This window comes from Hevea brasiliensis, chromosome 8 (genome assembly GCF_030052815.1).
Source record: "Hevea brasiliensis isolate MT/VB/25A 57/8 chromosome 8, ASM3005281v1, whole genome shotgun sequence".
Classification (NCBI taxonomy): Eukaryota; Viridiplantae; Streptophyta; class Magnoliopsida; order Malpighiales; family Euphorbiaceae; genus Hevea; species Hevea brasiliensis.
Genome location: NC_079500.1, coordinates 14207283 through 14228892, shown reverse-complemented (window position 1 = coordinate 14228892; position 21610 = coordinate 14207283). Strand labels below are relative to the sequence as shown.

Sequence of the window (21610 nt, the reverse complement as noted above, 5' to 3'; positions counted from 1 at the left end):
GCATAATAAGTAGATTTTATTAAAATTTATACGTATATTAATTCATAATGAATCAGATATTATATATTAATTTATGTGAATAAGATTTTATCTCAGTTCCATTTCATAATCACATGAGCAACAAAAGCAGTCTACGTAAAACCCAGTTTACAAGCCATGTTTATTCACTTTGTATTTTTCTCCTGCACATTTGCATATCAATAGAACATCGCACTAATAATTATCATGATAACACAGCAACACTGCCACTTTTGTAAAATACCCACTAGTTCTAGCATTCTGCAAGATCAAATTACATTTCCAGCATCATTCTCCAACAAAATCAATTATGAACACACAAAAAAAAATCCCATATCTTGAAAAATTTTCGAAAGAAAACTCAATTATACCTCTGAAGTTTTTATTCAAATTTATTCATAACTTTCTGTTTGAGTTGAAATAGGTTTAATTGTTGTTAAAAAATTAAAATAATAAATTTTCTAATTAGTTTTATACTTTTATATTAATAATAATTTTTTTATAAAAAATATATTAATATTTTTTTTAAAATTTATTTTTTTAATAAATATCATTGAGAAATTATGTATTCAATTCAGCCTAATTAATTATATGCATGAGCATTAGGATTAAAATATTGTTAGAGGTGTCAAGTTAGTTATTAATTTAGAGGTTATTAAAAAAAATTACTTTTGAGATAAAATTTTTGAAATTTAATTTATAAAAATTCAAAAATACAAAACAATTAAATTAAATATAATAGTTTTAAAATGATTTCATATAAGGTATAATGAATAATATGATAGTTTTGAAGTAGCTAGGAGATGAAATGTATAATAATTAAAAGGAAAAAATATTTTTTAAAAGGCAATTTTTGTTAAATGCTATTATCATTGACTTCAAGGTCAACCTAAGAAATAAAATAAGGTAAATTATTGTCAAGTCCATATAATTTGTTATAATTGGCCACTTAGTTCTTTTTTTTTTTTTTTTTAAAAAGCTTAATTAAATCACCTTGTAATTTTAATGATTCATACTATTTAATCTCTCTAATGAGGCTAAAACAAGTTAATTAATTAATATATATATATAACAGAAAGATTAAAGAGTTTGATTTTATAAAATATAAAACATTTTAGTTAGTTTAAAAAAATAGAGACTAAACAATAAATAATAAATTTTGATAAATTATAATTAAACACTTAATAATAATTTATTCAATAAAATATAAAAAGATTAGGTTTGCAAATAATTTAGATGAGTGAGTATGTCATTTAGATTATGTAATGATTTTCTTTTTAATTTTTAGATTCTTTTTCAATAATGTTAAGATCCAATTAGTTGATTTTAGCAACTGAATTATCCATTAATTTGGCTTAATTTGGAGAATATTCTCTACATATTTAAATATATTACAATATTTTCCATTCACACATTTGATATTTAGTGAGTCCACTTGAATGAGCTCTTGGCCTCCATTAATTGTACCCTATAGGTGGATGGACATTATTTTTTTTTATTATTAATTTTTACTCATTGTTACTAAATTATTTCTCTAAATAAATTTTAAAGTATATATTTATATTAATTTAATATATTTAAAAGTATAATTTTAAATTACAATTAAAATTAAATTTTAATTAATAAAATTTTTTCTTTCTTACTCATTGAACTATAAAACTATCATTAGCAAAACTTCTATGGTTCATTTATTGCATGAGAAGTAAACTTAAAAGTAAATTTCTTAAAATAAAATTCTAATGACTTATATACTATTATATTATATCATAATTATGAATTATACAAAACTTTATATTATCTTTCATATCTATATTTTTTTATTAATAATTATAGTTATAAATACATTAAATCACTTTATAATTTTTTTTTAGAAAATAAAAGATAAAACTTTCATTAAATGGATACAGAATATAAATTTAAAGTATAAAATTTTATACTACTATAATTTTGTATAAGAAAATTTAAGATAAATTATTTATATAAAATATAATAATAATTATTTTAATTTGAAGGACTTTATCGTGTTGATAGAGCATTTGCCATTCGACAAAAAGTACGATTCACTCATTCAAAATTTACCACTGTTCGATTTCATCGTCTTTCTATCAGCACAATCTAGAAATCATTAAACTTTTTCATATTACAAAGAGAAAATTTATGCTTCTGATCATTTTACTCCTACTCAAATAACAAAGCAGAACACCTAAAACTCTATAATAAAAAAAATAAAATAATTAAATATTATATAATTAAAAAATAATTAAAAAAATATATTATATGATATACATATACTATTATATTATATAATTAAAGAATTTATAATTAAAAAATAAGTAAAAATTATATTATAAAATATATTATGCATTAAAGTTCAACTTTGTGTTTGAGAGCAACACAAACTATTGTTAGCAACAAAGTAAAGTTTGACTTTTTTTTTTTTTTTAAGGGCAAAGACAAAATAAAGTATGACTATATATAAGGAGGGATTTGTAAAAATAACTCCTTTTAATATCCTTTTTTATATTTATATTCAAAGTTTGGTATTAATTTACCATCAATTTGATAATTTATATACATAATTTTATTATATATTATATGTCTTAATTCATAATAAATCGATTCTCATCACATCATTATCTAGTAAAATTTTGCTATTTTATATGACTAGGAATCCAATGCTTGAATGAATGGTAAGAAAAGATATCATATGGATGAGATCCTATCTCATTTCCATTTCATAATCATATAAGACCAAAAACAGTATACATAAAACCCATTTTACAAGCCAATGTTTTGAATTCTGATGTTTCTCCAGATTTTTTTTTTTATTTCTGAAGAAAGCTCAATTTTGTCCCTAAATTTTTGACACATGTCTAAATAAATAATTTTTAAAGTTTTATTTAAATTAATCAACAACTTTCTATTTAAATTCAAATAAACCCAATTTTTGGTACAAAATTAAAAAAATAATTTTTCTAATTTTTTTTTATAATTTATATTAATAATAATAACTTTTGATAAAAATATATCAATATTTTATTATCAAAAGATTAAAAAAATTAATAAAGATCATTGAAGAAATTATTGATTAATCTTTAATATTTCTAATATTATACTATATCTATTATAATAATAATAATATAATAAAAGATTAGGTTTGCGGATAATTTAGATGAGTGAGAATATATCATTTAGAATACGTAATGATTTTCTTTTTAATTTTTTTTGGATTCTTTTTCAATAATGGTAAGTTGCAATTAGTTCATTCTAGTAACTGAATCATACAATTTTGGAATTAATTTGGCCTAACTTGAAGAATATTCTCTACTTATTTACGTATATTACTATACTCTCCATTCATACATTTGACATTTAGTGAGTCCACTTGAATGAGTTCTTGGCCTCAATTAATGGTACCCAATTGGTGGATATATATATATTTTTTAATTTATCACAGTATTTTTTATATCTGTCTTATGGGAAATCCAGAATTTGAGTATGAGCCAACGGGGAATCATTAAAAAAAAAAAAAAAACACCCGACAATCACTATCAAAAAGATTGAAAATGACTAATGAGAGTAGAAAATAAGAAATAACTTAAAAAAAAAACAAATTACTTCATCCACTTATTGTGCAAAAATAGTAAACTTTTTTATAAAAAAAAAAAAATTATTATGATATTTTAAACTTTAAAAACGTTGTATGACATATCGCAATTTTGATAAATGTTTCAGGATACATCTCAATTTCTATAATAGTGAAATTAAAATATATTTTGAAACCTAATAAGTAGATTAATATCCACGCCATTAAAATTTACGCTTGATTTTGAGAATGTCTTAAAGTGTGTTATGGAACATTTTAAAAATTTCGCATGTCATAAAATATTTTTTTTAATAAAATTTAAATATGAAATGATATGTTCAGAAAAAAATAATACATTGAATGATTATAAAAAAATAGTTATATTCTAATTTTAAAAATATAAAATTCACATTTTTATGAGTGAAAGTATGTACAGATAGAAAGTAATCGATAATTTAATGTGAAAAAAAAAAGTTTGGATGGCTTTTGTGTGGTCGTTTTGTGTTTACTTGGGAACATATTTATTAATTGTGAAATTAAATTTTTTTAATAAGATTTTAATTTCTATTTTTGAATTTAGGAAAATACCTTTTATGGTTTTTTTATCAAATTTAAAAGTTAAAAAAATAAGGTATTCTAAATTTTAATAGAAAATTGGACAACATATTTACTTTTCTAACTCTAGCAAAAACTTTCTATTTTCTATAGGCAAATAGAGCTTTTTGTTGCCAACAAAAATAAAATATAAATTACACTTGAAAAAATAAATAAGAAAAAGTATAAACTCATTTTTCTCAAATTTCAGCTATTAAGAGAAATAAGGGAGAAAAATTTTATATTAATTATAAAATTTTTGTATTTTCAAAATTTGTTTATATCAATAAATTATTTTTAATTTTAAAAATAATAAATAAATATAAAAATATTATAAATAATTAAATTAGTTATGATGTTCATTCTCATATGATATATAAAAAAATATGTATATACATAAAAAATAATTATATATTTCAAAAACATTTTCAATTCTTAATATATTGTACAATAAATTAATAATTATATTTCTATTAATAATAAAATAATTTATTTTTATTAATTTTTATATATAATAACAATAATTATATATAATTTTATAAAATACTAAAATATATTAATTATAATCCACTATCAGTTATGTTAATAATAATTTATTTAAGAAAAAAAAATTTGGTATGATAATTGTTTACATAATTTAGAAAAGACTAAATGATTAAAAAAAATTCAAACATTTATAAATTTTTCGATTTTAGCATAACTTTAGTCTCAAATTTTCATATCAATTTTAATTTTAACAATTAATTTAATTAGATGATTTGATTAATAAAAATAATTCAAATATTTACTAACATTATTATTGAAATTAGTCAATTATTTTTTAAATCATTTTAGCAATTATTTTCAAATACATTAAATAAAAATATTATTATACCAAATCAAATACTTACTATTTTGGAAGTTGTAATTAGATTTATTTTGATTATATTATGTATTAATATTTTATGTTTAAATATTTAATTTTTTTTATTGATTAGACCTTAAATTTGAGAAAAAATAATAAAAAAGATTTAAATTTAAAATATAATAAAAAATAAAAAAAATTAAAATTAATATAATAATATTAAATATATTATTAATATTTTTATCAATAAAAATTTATTAAAATTATTAAATAAATTAATAAAATTAAATAGATCAACTAAAACTGATAATATATAATTGCAAATATTTGAATAATTTACCTATAGATGCGTTTAATTATTTTTAATTAAATTTATTATTATAATCGAAATTAATATGAAAAATTTAAAATTTAATATTTCAAAGAATAGCAACGAGGAGAGTTGAGAATTATCAGTCCTCACCCTATATGAGTTCAAGGTCGGAGCACGGTGAATTTCTTTGAGAGGGTAGAAGTTTTTTTTTTATTTTTTATTTTAATTTACTAATATATAATATAAATTTATTTATTAAAAATATAATATAATTAAAAATACAAATTTAGATATTATTTTAATATTATGTTTATATTTTTTTAAAATTATAATATTTAAATATATAAATATATAAAAATAAATTATTTTTAATAAAATAATAATAATATATTATCATGTAAGATGGATTACTGAGTTTCAAAAAGTCTTTTTATTTTAGTCCTGCATAAATTAAAATTAAAAAAATTAATTAAATTTGATGCGAATTAATCTTATATTTTTCTTTTAGTTGTCATTTAGTCTTTAGAAAATAAATTATTTACCTAATTTATTTATGTGTAAAATAGGAAAAAAGAAATGCTATTTAGCACATTGCACCACAGTTATTAAGCTGGAGTTGATAGGGGCAGAATAGGAAAAAAGGGGAATGAAATCTTGAAGAAGCTTCCAATTCCTCAGCAACCATGCTTAGAGCAAATCTTCTGTTTAAATAATGTCTATATAAATAATCCTGCCATCAACTCAACACTGCCATTCTCCATGTTAAAATCTTCTCATATTAACTCCTTTGTCTCTTCTCTCGTTCCTGTCTGCAAATTGAACTCAATATTCCTTGTAAATTCTAATCAAACAAGACTTAGTTCAACCTAACCTCTCACTTTATTTTGAATTCTATTTTCCCTTTCTCATTTCCTGTTCTAGTAATTGATCAAATAAGCAATATCCAGGGAAAGATTGAGTCTTTCAAACAATTCATAAAGAAAAATTTGAATTGGTGATTTGGGTTGTTTTAGGGTTTTCTGGGCTATGAGGATAAACGGAGAAATTACTCCCCAGGAAGAAGAGGAGAAAGGGGAGGCGAAAACGGTGCGGTTGTCGATACAACAACCGCGGAAACTGGTGGTGGTTGGATACGCCTTAACTTCAAAGAAGAAGAAGAGTTTCTTGCAGCCTAAGCTTGAAGTTTTGGCCAGGTGCGCTCTTCCTTTCCTCTCACTTCGCTGGTTACATGTTTCTCTTTGTATAAAATATGTATGCATATATGTGCATATTTGTTTATCAGTTTGCTTTTGATTTTGTATTTCTAGTTTCACGAGGATTTTCCATCAATCATTTATATATATGTGTGTTTGTGTATAAATGTAAATATGTTTGTGCGTATGTTAAAATCTTCTCATATTAACTCCTTTGTCTCTTCTCTCGTTCCTGTCTGCAAATTGAACTCAATATTCCTTGTAAATTCTAATCAAACAAGACTTAGTTCAACCTAACCTCTCACTTTATTTTGAATTCTATTTTCCCTTTCTCATTTCCTGTTCTAGTAATTGATCAAATAAGCAATATCCAGGGATAGATTGAGTCTTTCAAACAATTCATAAAGAAAAATTTGAATTGGTGATTTGGGTTGTTTTAGGGTTTTCTGGGCTATGAGGATAAACGGAGAAATTACTCCCCAGGAAGAAGAGGAGAAAGGGGAGGCGAAAACGGTGCGGTTGTCGATACAACAACCGCGGAAACTGGTGGTGGTTGGATACGCCTTAACTTCAAAGAAGAAGAAGAGTTTCTTGCAGCCTAAGCTTGAAGTTTTGGCCAGGTGCGCTCTTCCTTTCCTCTCACTTCGCTGGTTACATGTTTCTCTTTGTATAAAATATGTATGCATATATGTGCATATTTGTTTATCAGTTTGCTTTTGATTTTGTATTTCTAGTTTCACGAGGATTTTCCATCAATCATTTATATATATGTGTGTTTGTGTATAAATGTAAATATGTTTGTGCGTATCTACATACTTTGAATTGGTGTTTTTTTTTTAATTTTTATTTTTATTTTATCTTGAATTTACTTTTAATTGTATGTGGTGCTTTATTCCAAAACCAGAGCTTTTGGAGTGGTTAAGGGAAAATGTGTCTTTGTGATAATGATGAAGAATAAATTATTGGATAAGTGGATATTGCTTTCTGGAATAGAATTAGGCAACTGTTTTACCAACTTATGAGATATGATTTTTTGGACTTAATGGAGGCAAATGGGCTAAGTAACAACTGGTGGCCTAATCAGCGGGAGGTGGCCCTCTTCTTTTCTAAACATAAAGTTAAATAATCTTAGAATCTTAGAATAGATAGATGTGAAGACTTAAACTTGGGAATCTTTCATTTTCCTATTTTTGATTTAATTTTTTTTTGGAGGGAATATTCCTTCCATTTATAATCTTTTCATTGGTTGTCAATGAATATAAAGTCAATGTTTGGTGCTTTGTTATGTAGTTTCAAAGTGTTTACTATGTTGTCTAATTACTTGTTTGTAGATATATATTTTTTAAAGAACTTATATAATTTTCAATGAATTTTGTATTTTTTTGTACATTTTATTAGATTCTATATATTAGCCTTTGTTCTGTGTCAATTTTGTAATTTATCTTTTGATTTCCTTTTCTGATATTTTTATATTTTCTGAATATGTATTTTAGCGTACACATACATAAGCAGACTGTTTTGAGTCTCGAATTATTGGGTGGTTCTGCCTGCTGCTTTGCCCTGTTACAGATTGGGGTCCACCATTCCAAGAATCCGAAATAGAGTGGATCACTGGTTCAGTGGTTCCCTAGAGTAAAATAACATTTTTGTAATGGTGATGATACCTCATTGTTGGCAGCTGGTTGAAAATTCTGAAATGTATTCTGAAATGGCTGGTGATACGCATTGTGGCTGGTCCTAGATACGCATACACAAACACATTTTTAACTTTTTTATGATGAAGTGATTTTCTTTCGTGGGAGTAAGAGGAGAAATGTATTCTGAAATGGCTGGATTGGTTGGATAAAGATCATTTGATTATTGCTAAACAGTTCCTGAAGTTGCTGTATTAATTAGATTGAGGTTATTTGATTATCCAATTGCTTAAGTTTCTTGATGCATGTCTCATTGTTTAATCATTTTAATGTTATAATGATGGACAAGAGTGTTTGATTTTTGGCGCAGAAATAAGGGGATACTGTTTGTTGCCATTGATCTAAATAGGCCATTGTCAGATCAAGGTCCTTTCGATGTTATCTTACATAAGGTTAGTGTTGGTCTATGTGTGTTTCTGTAAAACGTGCACGCTCAACATTCACTCATACCCTTCAGAAGTATGCTGAAGTATGCTTTATTTTTGGAAAGCTTTTTTATCTGCATTTATTTGTTGTCGCTGCTGTAATGGTTTTGAATTGCTGATCAGATTCTAGGTGAGATTGCTTTCAATGTTTCCACTCATATATTCTCTGTTTACCTATTTGAACCTAGCATATAAGCAAATGTCTGATTGGCTTTATGTTCCTTGTAGTTGTCAGGAAAAGACTGGTGCGAAGTTATTGAGGTTTGTTATCTGATTTTCACATTAATAATTGCATCTATATTCTTATACTGTTTAGTGAATTGACATGGTAAGAATATCTTGGTATGCAATATATTATTTAAGTAAAGTACCATATATATGTTAGGGGTTACTTTTAACTGGCAGAAAATTATCAAACAACCATGTCTCTAGAACCTTGAAACTCTTTTTTATTTGGCATAATGTGCAGAGTTCCTGCTCTCCCAATTGTGAATCATGATCAGCTAGTTCAAATCAGTCTCCAAAAAATTCAAAGGTGTAGGGAATTTACTTTTGTGATCAATATAGATAACTTTTAGGTTTTCATTAGCTTAGTCCAAAAGAAGTTTTGACAATCTTCTTTTCCTGGTGTTTTTTAAGGTTATAGTTGTTGTAGTTTGGGAAATGGGAATAGATGTTTCATAAGAATAGTTACATTGGTTTTCAAGATTAAGAATAAAGCATTTCTATGCTAGAGCTTCTTATTTTTCTTGATTATTGTTACTCAATTATTAAGCATTATCAATAGTTTATATCTTGGAAAGATGTCTTTAACTTTTAGTTATTTCCTTCTTACTCCCAGTAGATTTTCTCCTTAAAATGAAAATAGAAGCTATTAGAGAATAGTCAAGACTCAAGATATGTCAATAGCTTCTTCTCTTATGTAACTTTGTTGGTCTAGAATATTCACATTGACATATAAGTTATTGACTTCTAATTAACCAATCCAACCGCTTCCCGCTTTGCCCTCCCATATAGGAATAAAAGAATGACACACTGACATAGACACACAAAAGACATTCATCTTCTAATATTTTCTCTCTTTCAAGCTGATTTTTTGTTTCTCCAAATTGAAATCTGAGCCTTACTCTACTTTTGTCTTTTTAATGGGTGAAGTATTAAAGTAACAATTTGCCTCTTGAACTTGCCATCAAGGGCAAATCACTCCAAAATTAACTTTGTGGGCAAATCAGCCCATAAGTTTTATTATGTGGCAATTAAGTCCTAATTTTGACTGAATTAAGCATATATTTTTGGGTTTGTAGTCAGATTTTGGATTTAATTGCCCCAAAAAATAAACTTATGGGTTAATTTGGCCACATAATTAATTTTGAGTGATTAGCCATTGATATTGGTTCAAGGGGCGAATTTTGACGTCATTACCTATTAATTTGGTGCATTGCCCTTATTAGTCAACCAAACACATGTATTATCCAAATATGTGGAATCTGTGGACACCTTCTAATTTTGTTTGAACTTTGAACCACCTGAACACAGACCCTAATATGCAGATTATGGTAATGTTTCAAAGAAAACAGGCCTGTCTTGCTTGAAATTTCCCCTTGGCTGCTATCAGTGCTTAGCAACACTGAGTTGGATACATCCCTTTTTTTTTTTTTCTTTTAACCCAAGGGCATGGCATCTACTGATCTACATCTTTTGAAATAGTTTTTTATTGAGAAATACCTTGGGTGTTTTCACAAATCTAGATAGAATTATTTTATCTTTTGTGCTTGATAATATTCTTTTGAAAAAAAAAAACCTTGTATCCTGTAACATGGAAACCTCAATTTGTGGATGATGGTTTCTTTCTTTCAATATAATTATCACCAGAGAACTTATTCATTCCAGAGACAGATTTCTGTCAATAAATGTTTATTTTAAATTTCTTAGGAGCATAGAAGACATATTTTTTCTCAAGATTATTGTGCTTAATGATGCACAAGAGATAGTCTTGTTACCATAAAAGTTTGGTTTGATTTGTTACATGTGTCATGGGTTAATTGCTTTTATCTTTCCTTATTTTTGTCATTACTAAAGTAGCATAGAAATATGTACATGAATACAATTTTTTACTTTCTTTTTGGAGCTTTACCTATCCTGGCTAAAGGGCTCATCCTTATCCTGTCTATTTTGCTATTACCTCTTGAAGGATTACCAGCAAAAACATCTAGAAGCAATTGTTCTTGATCCTCCAGATGCAATACAACATCTACATAACCGTCAGTCCATGCTTCAGGATGTAGCTGATCTCGACTTGTCTGACTGCCAAGGTCATCTTTCAAGTATTTTCTTAAATTGCAGTTTTTCTTTCCTCTTCTGTAGACCCTTATTTGCTGGGCTTTGCTTGAAATCTTAAAGAGTAGTTCTGTAATGCCAACTGGTTAGCATTAATTTATTATTATTCCTGTAGGCAAGGTTTGTGTTCCGAGGCAAATGGTAGTTAACAAAGATCCATCATCCATTCCCCGTGAAGTTACCAAAGCTGGGTTAAAGTTGCCGCTAGGTAAAATTTCCATGTATCTTTGCATATTTTTAAGTGTCCAGTACTCACTTCTGCTTAGCGTACCTGATTGATTAGAGAAGAATGCATGAATATGACCAATAGAAACCTGTCAAAGTTTAATGTCATCACAGTTATGCCTTTGATTAATAGATTCACATTGATCGGCTTTTGGAATTCTTTTACCATCAGTGATGATGGTTATTTAAATATTCTATGAATTTTTTTAATTGTTTATGTGCACTCGCTGCAGTTTAATTACTTTTCCTATAACATTTTAGTTGCAAAACCGCTGGTAGTGGATGGAACTGCAAAATCACATGAATTGTTTCTCGCGTATGATGAATTCTCTCTGTCTGAACTTGAACCTCCCTTGGTTCTACAAGAGTTTGTTAATCATGGTATGATGTTTTGACCAAGGCCTGAAAATCATTTGAATGTAAACATCAATGTATTTTTGTTTCATATTTGTTCATTTAACATACCTCGTACTAGGTGGTGTTCTCTTTAAGATTTATGTTGTTGGTGAAGCCATAAAGGTTGTTCGGCGTTTCTCTCTACCTAATATCAGTAAGTGTGAGCTAGCAAAAGTTGCGGGCGTGTTCCGTTTTCCGAGAGTCTCTTCTGCTGCATCTTCTGCAGATGATGTGGATTTGGACCCTTCTGTTGGAGGTGAGATTTTTGAAAAACCTTTTTTCATGTGAATTTTCTCACCTACCTCTTTTTATGCCAATTTTAAAGGGTGATTTTTTCTGAATTTGTATTGAATTTATTTGTTTCTAGCCAACCCTGCATTTAATTACACAAATTCTGTGAGAAATAAATACAGAATGGTCGAAGTTAGTTGCTTTATATGTCATCATTTTGTTTAATGTATAGGTAGTATCACATTGTTGAACATAGTGGATTTTTTTTTTCTAGTGTCATTGTTTCAGTACATGACTCATAAGTTCGATGAGGTATGCAGAGAACTTACCTGTTTGTTGGTAGCTTTCACAATAATTTGATGCTTTCTTGCAGAGCTTCCTCCACGTCCTTTGTTGGAGAGGCTTGCAAGGGAGCTTCGTCATCGACTGGTAAATCTCTCTCTCTCTCTCTCTCTCTCTCTCTCTCTCTCTCTCTCTCTATTGATCTCTGTGGTGGCTGTTTTTTTATTATATATCTCTGGTTGTATGTTATTCTCAATTATCTTTTGATGCATTTTACAGGGCCTCCGATTGTTCAATATAGATATGATTCGTGAGCATGGGACTCAAGATGTCTTTTATGTGATTGATATCAACTACTTTCCTGGCAAGTACAAATATGCATTTTATTTTCCCCCTCTCTCACTCTCACTCTCACTCTCACTCTCAAACATTTAGCTTCTTTATTGCTTGAATGGGGTTTCACAGCCATAACATCGCTTCACTTCATTTTTACATAATACAACTGTTCTTCATTTTTACACTACTGAACATGATCATAAATTCATGGCAGGTTATGGGAAAATGCCAGATTATGAGCACACTTTCACTGATTTCCTGCTGGGGCTAGTGCAGAGCAAGTATAAAAAGAGACCTGCTAAGTGACTTATAATATGCATACCCTTGTATGTGAATGTTCCTTGCAGGTGGTCTCTTAGGAAACTGAGGAACTGTCAATTTAACTTCCTGTAATTACTGAATGGTATGAAATGTCCTTTGCTCAAGCCACTACCACATAAGCCAGGTTCTTGCTGCTATTTCAGCTGTTTATACATCTGATATTTTGTACTGTTTTTAGGCGAAATGAGCAAATGCCAGGTCTCCATGTACCCACAAGACATATCACAACTTCACCAACTTGTATGAGTCAACTCGATCGTGATCTCTTATGGAACTTGAGATCTAACACATTCAATAATTGATGAACGAGCATAGTTAACTCATTTATCTTTTCTTTCAAGTCCTTTATTCCTTTAACCATTTTCTTTAAATGAAATATGATTTATCTTGATTTTTCCTTTTGAAGATACAGTTTATTACGTAGATCTTTGATTAAACCATTTTTGCGGGCATTGTATTCCGCAAGTTGTTCATGTTTTATTAAGTGGGAAGCGTGCTGTAATCTGAAATGGGATGTCTCAAGTGAAAAATTGAAATAAACCATTAGAATTCGGTTCTCTCAAAAATTTACTCATTTGATCTTGGTAAAGTTTATAAACCTGCACGCCTGCTAGAAGCTATAGCCATGAAGCAATGCTTTGTTATCATCTGCAAAGCTTTTAAGACCAAACCGTAACATTTAATTGATACATCACACACGCATTTAGCAATTCAATATAAATCTAAGATAACTCATCGAAAAGACTACTTATGCCCCAACCAAATTTAAGAAATAAAAAATAATAAAATAATTAATTTAGTAACAATTGAATTAATAAATAACAAAAATTCTTAAAAAGAATATAAAATAATTTAGTATAATCCATTTTCTATAATTAATGTAATTATAATGGATAACAGAGCCATTCATTCCTGAATGCTTAGGATTTATAAGTAGCAGTTTAAAAACGTATATAAATCAATGACTCAAGGAAATTGATCGCATTTTAATAAGTTGCACGTTTTCCCCCCTCATATATATATATATATATATATATATATATATATATAGCTTTAAAGCCTAGGCCATATGGAGAAGGAAAGTTTGTTTTGACAATCGCCTCCTTATAATTATTACTAGAGCCAATTCCAAAAAGACAAACACATCTCTCTTGCAACTACATGAGATGAAAGCTTGATTGGTTGAACAATTAAAAACTAAATGTGCACATCTCCCCCTCTATTTCACACACAAATTGAAAGGAAAAATGGGGCTAGCCACAAAGGGGTCGAGGGAGAACTTAATAGCTACAGAACATACATTTAGACTTTCTATTTCGATTGTACATGCAACTTTTACGAATTATGCTTTCATGTACAACAATAATGAACGAGAAGGCTAACCAGGACTTCTCCTCAAGGTCCCAGCATCAATCAGCTATGCACATTATACACATTGTGATTTTCTGTTCACCAGAAGGGGCACCACCTGAAACACGTAAAAGGGTAGAAATGATTAGAGATCAAATCTTCATCTGCAATATATATTATATATATCGTGTAATGAGTTAGGATAATTGTCATTGTCAGTACTAGAATCCTGGTGCTTGCTCTTAAATGAACTTTACCATTAGGTTAAGGCAATACAACATATCGGGAGGAAAAAAAAAAAAAAACATTGATTGTTTCATATACTGGCTAATACTAACTTATCATTAACAATAAAAATGGATAAAACACAATGGAAGAAAAGGTAGATGAACAAAATTTTGACATCATACCCAACATAATTTTGGCACAAATTTTCTTGTGAAGTGGCTTGGATAATCAGCTTCTGAACTTGCAATTTAACAGATAAGCCATGATCTACTTCCCGACTATCTCCTAAAATTAAGGAGCTATGGTCTACTGCATGTTGGATAGACAAGGAAGAAACTGAAGATGATGGGGAAAAATCACGTCCAGTCAGTTTGTTACTCATCCGAGCCATGACAACCACAGCACGCTCGTTCAAAACCTCATTAGCATCACCAAGCAGATTAACAGCCTGCATAAATATAAGCATCAGATAATAGCACCATTATAGAAGTTCCGAATATTTGAGATTTCATAATACCTGAAGAAGTTCTCTCTCACGAGCACTTCGTTGAGGTTGAGGAAGCTCTCTACTAGGAGCAGATTCCTCGGCATTTACAACAGCAGAAGTATGAGTATTCCCAAACATTGACATTTGAGGGACTTCATTGAAGTTGAAAAGACGCCAGTTGATGAGGGGATCATGAACAAATGCCTGAAAAAGATGAAACAAGTAATTAGAGTACTTACCTGATTATTTAATTAAACAACTAAAATTTCTTTTCTTCTACAGCTCTACCAGATCAACAGATTGAAAACCCAATCTATCCTATTCTGTCCATGTGACCCCTTTACCCAAGTCCTTTGAATTTATTGCAAGTGAAATTTATCTTAAAACTTGCATGCAGCAGTTGCATTAGAGAATTAAGGACCCTAGTCATATCATCAGTATTAGTGCCAGCAAATACTCCTTGCATGCTTATTGCCACTTTTCACCATTTTACCTATATCTCTAAACGTATCTACCTTGATGACTCCTAGTAGCGAGGCTCACAGAAGCATAGGCAACTTCATATCTTACCTCCATCATTGCCATCACACTATCCTTGTTCGTCCGAAGAACTTGCATCACATTTTCACAAGTGGAGCGAAAGTTGCCCTCTATACCACTAACTTCCATAGCCTTTACAAGCATTCTTGTCAAGCGGAATGGAACCTATATCAAAGAATTTAAAGGATGTTAGTCTGTGTTTTAACTCCATTGAAAACCATAGAACATTGGAATGACACAGAAGGTCTTATTTAATCTCTTTTTTTTTTTTTTTTTTAAATGTACCTTCTCAGGGAATTTCTCCCGGTTCATTGAAGCTTCAAAGCAGTCTCCAAAATCAATGTGCAAGATCTTCCCACTGGAAAAACATAAAAATATGATAAAATCCAAAGCCTTGACATCATCTTAACTTTCTTCCAATCACTACCTACCTATAGCGGTGCAGCATAAGGTTGCTTGGGTGTCGATCACCCAAGCCAAGAAGGTAACCAACCTGAAACAATGTTTAAAGCAACCTATCAATGAAGAAAACAAATTACTTGTAGGTGGAAAAACCATAAGAGGAATTGTGTGATACAAGGTAATGTTGATTACCCATACTCTCTCCATTGGCCAGCACCCTGGTTGGAGGGTGTGAGGTGGCCACTACTACTTGGCTTGCTAGGACTTAACTACTATGGGCATCAAATTTTCATTCATCATATAAATATAACAGAGTGTCCAAAATATTTTCATCTAGGCAGACCACCTAGCTCTCTTCTTTTTTTTTTTCCCCTGACCCCAAACACACCACCCCACACCCCCCCCCCCCCCTCCCCTTCCTTTCTCTTTTTTTCCCCCTGACACTTCCGGAAATAACAAAGAAGTTGACGATTTTGGATCTTATGCATCTGTGTCCTACTTCTTTCCCGAGAGCATTTGAGTGTATGTAAGGTATAGTCTACAATTCTCAAATGAAGGCCAAATAACAATTCTAGTGGAAATTTGGCTAGAACAGAAAAACACAGGAAACAACAGTTCAGTCAGTCCTCATTTATCAGACACTCTGAATCTGTATCATATCAGATCACCAAAAGCTTACAAATACCAAGACTGTCATGTGATGAAAAGTCAATGCATATTCCGCATATTGATGGATCTGAAGTGTCATCAACAATGATGTTACACACTCACACTAGAAGTTAAGCACTTACCATGCTCATGACTGCTAAACTTCTTGTGTAATTTGTTCTCCTCTCCAACCATACCTCAGAAGTGCGACTTTTTAACCAAAGAACCTAACAGAAAGCATGACCTTGTTAACTTGAAATAAAAGAAAAGAAGAATAGTGAAAGAAAAGAAGAGTAGAGATGATCTTCAATCCATACCCTTGCTAGGTCATTTCCTTCAGTATTTTGCAAAGCAAAGTCAAAAACTTCCACCTTAGCTATAAGTGGTAAATGATCATAATCTGGAGCAAAACTAAGCATATATTTGTGCTCTTGATTCAAAGTAATCTGAAGTCATTAGGACAAACATGACTAAATCAATGGCAGCTTAAACCACAATAGCAACAACATAATCATCTAAAATACGCACACATGCAGATGGACCAAATGGTAAACCGTAAGATACCTTTCTAGCATCCCTGTATTCTCGAATGAGCTGGTGTAGGGTGTCGCAATTTGGAACCCATCCAATTAACCCACTGTTCGGAGATAATGGAATGACAGCATATCGCTGAATAGATAGATCCTTCTCCGATGTTTTTCTTGAATTCTCCAAAAGTGTATTTACCAAACCAAAAAGCTGATAAAAATAAAGTCAGGGACTTTTAATCCTTTCAAAAAGGAAGTAATAGGAAAACATAACAGATTTCTTTTATTGGAGAATAGAGGCAAGATCTGCCTTGGAGGCCCCAGGAACAGGAGCCAAATAACTTCGTCTACCAGCAGTGCGCAAAAAACAGACTAAAAGAAAAAAGAGACTACCTGCATAACACGCTCATCTTGGCGCAGATCTTCATGTCCCTTCAGCAAGAAGGCATAATCTTCACCATCACTCCCATGAATTGTCAATTTTCGGGGTCGCTGTTTTGATGTTATTACAACAAGCTGTCGTGCAAATGATGCGATTGTCACTACTGGTGAATCTGAAGTGTGAAAAATGAGTCGAAATTTTAGTTAGGAAATGAAGACTTAGCACTAAAATATTCTTGTGAAACAGCGAGTAAAATTTACCAGCAAGATATGTGCCAGGAACAGCAAGCTCCAAATTCCGGCATTCTAACAGCTCCGGAGAAACAGACTGTTTTTATATAAGCACAGTAAATTAAAGCTCTTTAGTAAAGGCCAAAAACAAAGAATACCTGAATTTTAACACTTGCTTTTGCAGTTTTGTTCAAAACTTCAAAATTCATCAATAAAGTATCAAAACCTTAACATTTGTACCAATTTTATCACTGGTTTGAGGAACTTTTCAAATTTGATCTATTTAACTGCTTGATAAATATCCATGTGGCTTTTTCTTTTTATACAAGGAGACCAACAATTCAACATTAAACAAACTATTATATGACATTTTTCTTTCAATTTTAACCAGGCATCTATGTAGATTTTCAATGCAAGGTGACCAACAACTCAGCATTAAGCAGTGCCAACTTAACTGATTCCTTAGCCATGATAAAATTGGTAAAAAATTTTAAATTCTGATACTGAAATGATAAATTTTGACCTTCCCAATAGAACTGGAAAAGTGTTATAGTCTATGATACTTTGTCATTAGGCCTTCAGTTAAAAAAAGAAAAAAAAAAGAAAAAATTCTTCTTGCCTGCAGATCCAGGGTTGTAAGGCTTTGAAGCTGCTTGTCTATCCGTCTGAAAACATGATAATATAGATCCCATGCCTAATCAAAACAGAATTCAAATCATTTACCACCTTATCTCTGATAATGCATGGACAGACACCACAGCCATTATTAATGGAAGGTGATTGAGCATAAATCCGTCTAGTGTATACATTAAGCAGGGTCAATAGACCCAAAATTGTAAAATAATTACGATTGGAAAATAGAAACGACCAAAACAAAAAAGGAACAAATTGTTTACCAATCAAGGAAATGACCTACATAACAAGTCAAAGTGTTGCATCAAAATTGAGTGGGCACCTGATAATTTGGAATTTGGCCAATCCATTTAAAGTTTGGACATGATGAAAAATTCCACAAACATGCAATTACACAGGAGTTATTTTAAAGCATCCAGAGGTATGTTGAGTAGTGATGACCATGTGAGGATGTATGCACATGCCATGTTTTAAGCTTTTAGAAAGAAAGAGAACAAGAAGAAAAAAAAGGAAGAAAGGAGGAAAGAACAAAGGGCTACATTTTCATTAACTTACACTCTTGCACATTTACATAATAAATAGTCCACATTTAGAATGGAAAGCATAAGACATACTTCATAAATTAAGAAACCACCTTGAATTATTGGAATTTTTAAGAGTAAAGGATAAATCTCATCCCATAAGTTAAGGAGAAATCTCACACTTAAATTAAGGAAAATCTCATTGATTTTAATACCACTCTTGATGAGATTTTTCTAAAATCATGGAATCAAGACACTTTTTTTTTTTTGAAATTTTTAAATAAATAAGCAATCGGAAGAGTAATTAAGTTCTGGGGAGTTTCAAGTGAGATCAAGTGGCTGGGTATGATCACCGGCTTCAGAATACTTCGTTAGTGAGGTCACCGGCAAGAAACGGTGGCCGAATGCTCCCTCACTCACTGGAGCGTGGATTCTAGGCAGAAAACGTTGGCTTCAATGTCGGGGTTTCTCCAGGGAAGGTCACCTATGACTGTTGTTTTAAAGGGGAGGGGTGGCGAGACTCATTATCATCACACGCCTCTTGTAATAGGGACAACGGGTTTCTCAGCCATAATGGCTTCCAGCCAAAGAAAAAAGAAAGAAAAAGCAAAAACTCAAACCCTAGACTCTGATGGAGGAGAAGAAGAGAGTAGGAACTTCACCCTTTGCTGTCAAATCATGATGAAAGAGAAGAAGAGGAAGATAAATAGCTTGGGATTCAAACCCTAAACAAGGAAAATAACTTTTGGGACTTAAACCCATAGCTTTGTGAAGAACGACAATAAGAAAGAAGAAATGCCAGAATTTTCTGCAGGATCTGATACCATGTTAAGGTTGAGGACGAAGAAAAGGAGGAAAGAACACAGCGACCACATTTTTGTTAACTAAACTCTGGCATATTTACATAATAAGTAGTCAATATTTATAATAGAAAGCACAAGACATATTTCATAAATTTAGAAAGAATATATACCACCTTGAATTGTGGGATTTTCTAAGAATTAAGGAGAAATCTCATCCTATAAATTAAGGATGAATCTTATCCCTTTAATGAAGGAAAATCTCATAGATGGACCTTAATGAGTCCAACACCAAAATGGCAAAGAAAAGGAACAAAAGATCACAATGTATTGCATCCGCAACACCTTCCAACCCTGAGCAGATTTTGCAGATATGCACACACACATTCAAGAGAAGTTTTCGGTTTCTTTGACAATAGGGAAAACCTCAAACAAACAACCATAAACTTCACTATATTTTGCGGTCACACCTGGGTAAGCTCAGCCTCTTTTATAGTTCTCCTGTACTTCATACAACATTCCCAGGCCTCCAACAATTCATGGCGATATGCCTGCAACAACAAAAGCATACCATTATTAGCTTAACATGTAAAACAAAATGATATCCCATGGTTGATGGGTTCAAGGAAGGGGAAAAAAAAAGGTTTCAATTTAAAAATGAATGTGATAATGTCAATGGCTAGAAAAGTTGGAATGGAACACAACACTAAAGAATTGTAAATAAAACAAAATGAGAGAAAACAATGGCACAACACATCATGTAATGGACAAGAAAGCTAAAGAAAGAAGAATGGATAACAAAATATCAATATGCAGTTGATTTATTAAAATCCATTTGCAACTTTGACTAATGACATAGAAAACCTAATATTAAATATTTATTAATTACCAACAACAAAATCTCCCAAATAATCTATTGCAAAATAGGAAACTTAGAATTCTATATAGGAATTTTAATTATTATAAAATTAAGAAATTTAAAGAGTTCTTACTATTTAGGAATTATATTAATTTTTATTTAGGTAGTTTTATCTTTTATTTAGGAAATTTATCTTATTTAGTATTCCTAATTAGAGTTGCATTAGGGTTTCTATTCTTAATTTAATTAGGGTTATAAGCTCTATAAATAGAGCTAATTTTCTATTATTCAATAGTTTTTTACTATAATTTTTGTTGAGATTAATAAAATTATTGAGAATTAATTCTCTTTTCCTAAGGATTTATTCCTTGTTCCCATTGCTATCAAAGGCGCGCCTCAATGCACCAGGCGCAGCCCATAGTGCCTAAGGAACCCCAAGGCGCACGACCTCCAGGAGGTGCACCCAGGCACACCAAGGCACTGAGCGCGCCTCACGAAGGCTATTCACACCCATGCAATCACAGAAACCAAACTGAAAAAAGAAGAAGGAGAAGAAGAAAAAGGTATAAAAAAACTTGACTCGATTATATCCTCCCCCAGGCTCGGGCTTATCTAATTTCTGATCTAGAACTCTAGACATGCTTTTTTTTTCCTTTTTGCTCCTCTCTCTCTCTCTCTCCAACAAACCCATTTCCACCCGACCCATTTGGATTTTCATTTCCCTTTCTCTTCTATGCTTTCTTTCCCTCCTTTCCCCTTCAAGAATCTTAGATCTACAAGAGTTCATGGTTTCATGCTCGCCATTTTTTTCCCCTAGCCACTGTATTAAGAAAGTATCCTTTTCTGATTCTAATCTAATGGGCTAAAGCAATCTTTATCAATAGGAACTGTTGTGTATTTACATTAGAATTTTCATAAATTATTCATATCTTTATTAATTAAATTACATACACGAGTAAAATAAATACATAGTTATTCTTAATGAATTTATAAAATTTAATTTAAATTATTTTAAGCTATGTTTAGTAAGGTATTATTAAATCAAATATATAGTAAAAATTAAAATTATCATTTTAATATTATATTTGATTAAAAATAAATTCATATTATGCATTTTAATGATAATTCTTACTCATGTATGTAATTTAATTGATAATGATAGCAGTCCAATAAAATAAAAATAAGTAATGAAATAAATGATATATTAT

At 30.2% G+C, this 21610-nt stretch overlaps 2 protein-coding genes across 9 annotated transcripts in view; one reads left to right on the top strand and one right to left on the bottom strand.

Moving 5' to 3' along the window:
- The first annotated feature begins 6740 nt into the window (after positions 1-6740).
- On the top strand, positions 6741-13218 carry LOC110649301 (inositol-tetrakisphosphate 1-kinase 4). 5 transcript variants are annotated; one of them, XR_009150604.1, is made up of 11 exons: positions 6741-7168; positions 8553-8634; positions 8896-8928; positions 10859-10979; positions 11120-11212; positions 11491-11610; positions 11705-11881; positions 12230-12285; positions 12418-12502; positions 12689-12877; positions 12974-13218. XR_009150604.1 is itself a non-coding variant. In XM_058151363.1 (10 exons), exons 1-10 carry the CDS (start codon positions 7002-7004, stop codon positions 12778-12780), a joined length of 990 nt encoding a protein of 329 aa, XP_058007346.1. In that variant the 5' UTR covers positions 6741-7001; the 3' UTR covers positions 12781-13218. The 5 variants fall into 5 exon arrangements, 3 of the variants coding, with proteins under 3 accessions (XP_058007346.1, XP_058007344.1, XP_021659514.2); XM_058151363.1 differs by having other exon boundaries at positions 11741-11881; positions 12689-13218; XM_058151361.1 differs by having other exon boundaries at positions 12689-13218.
- A 741-nt stretch (positions 13219-13959) lies between these two features.
- LOC110648417 (serine/threonine-protein kinase TOR) overlaps positions 13960-21610 on the bottom strand; it is a 73331-nt gene continuing 65680 nt past the window's right edge. For all 4 annotated transcript variants that reach the window (XM_058151360.1, XM_058151357.1, XM_058151358.1 and 1 more), the window contains 13 exons: positions 20014-20094; positions 18209-18283; positions 17620-17686; positions 17371-17531; positions 17015-17188; positions 16768-16896; positions 16594-16677; positions 15832-15893; positions 15686-15758; positions 15431-15565; positions 14891-15064; positions 14556-14821; positions 13960-14263 (listed from right to left, as the gene is read on the bottom strand). In XM_058151360.1, the coding sequence (XP_058007343.1) occupies positions 14245-14263; positions 14556-14821; positions 14891-15064; positions 15431-15565; positions 15686-15758; positions 15832-15893; positions 16594-16677; positions 16768-16896; positions 17015-17188; positions 17371-17531; positions 17620-17686; positions 18209-18283; positions 20014-20094 (1500 nt within the window). In that variant the 3' untranslated portion in view covers positions 13960-14244. The remainder of the gene's footprint in view (positions 14264-14555; positions 14822-14890; positions 15065-15430; positions 15566-15685; positions 15759-15831; positions 15894-16593; positions 16678-16767; positions 16897-17014; positions 17189-17370; positions 17532-17619; positions 17687-18208; positions 18284-20013; positions 20095-21610) is intronic.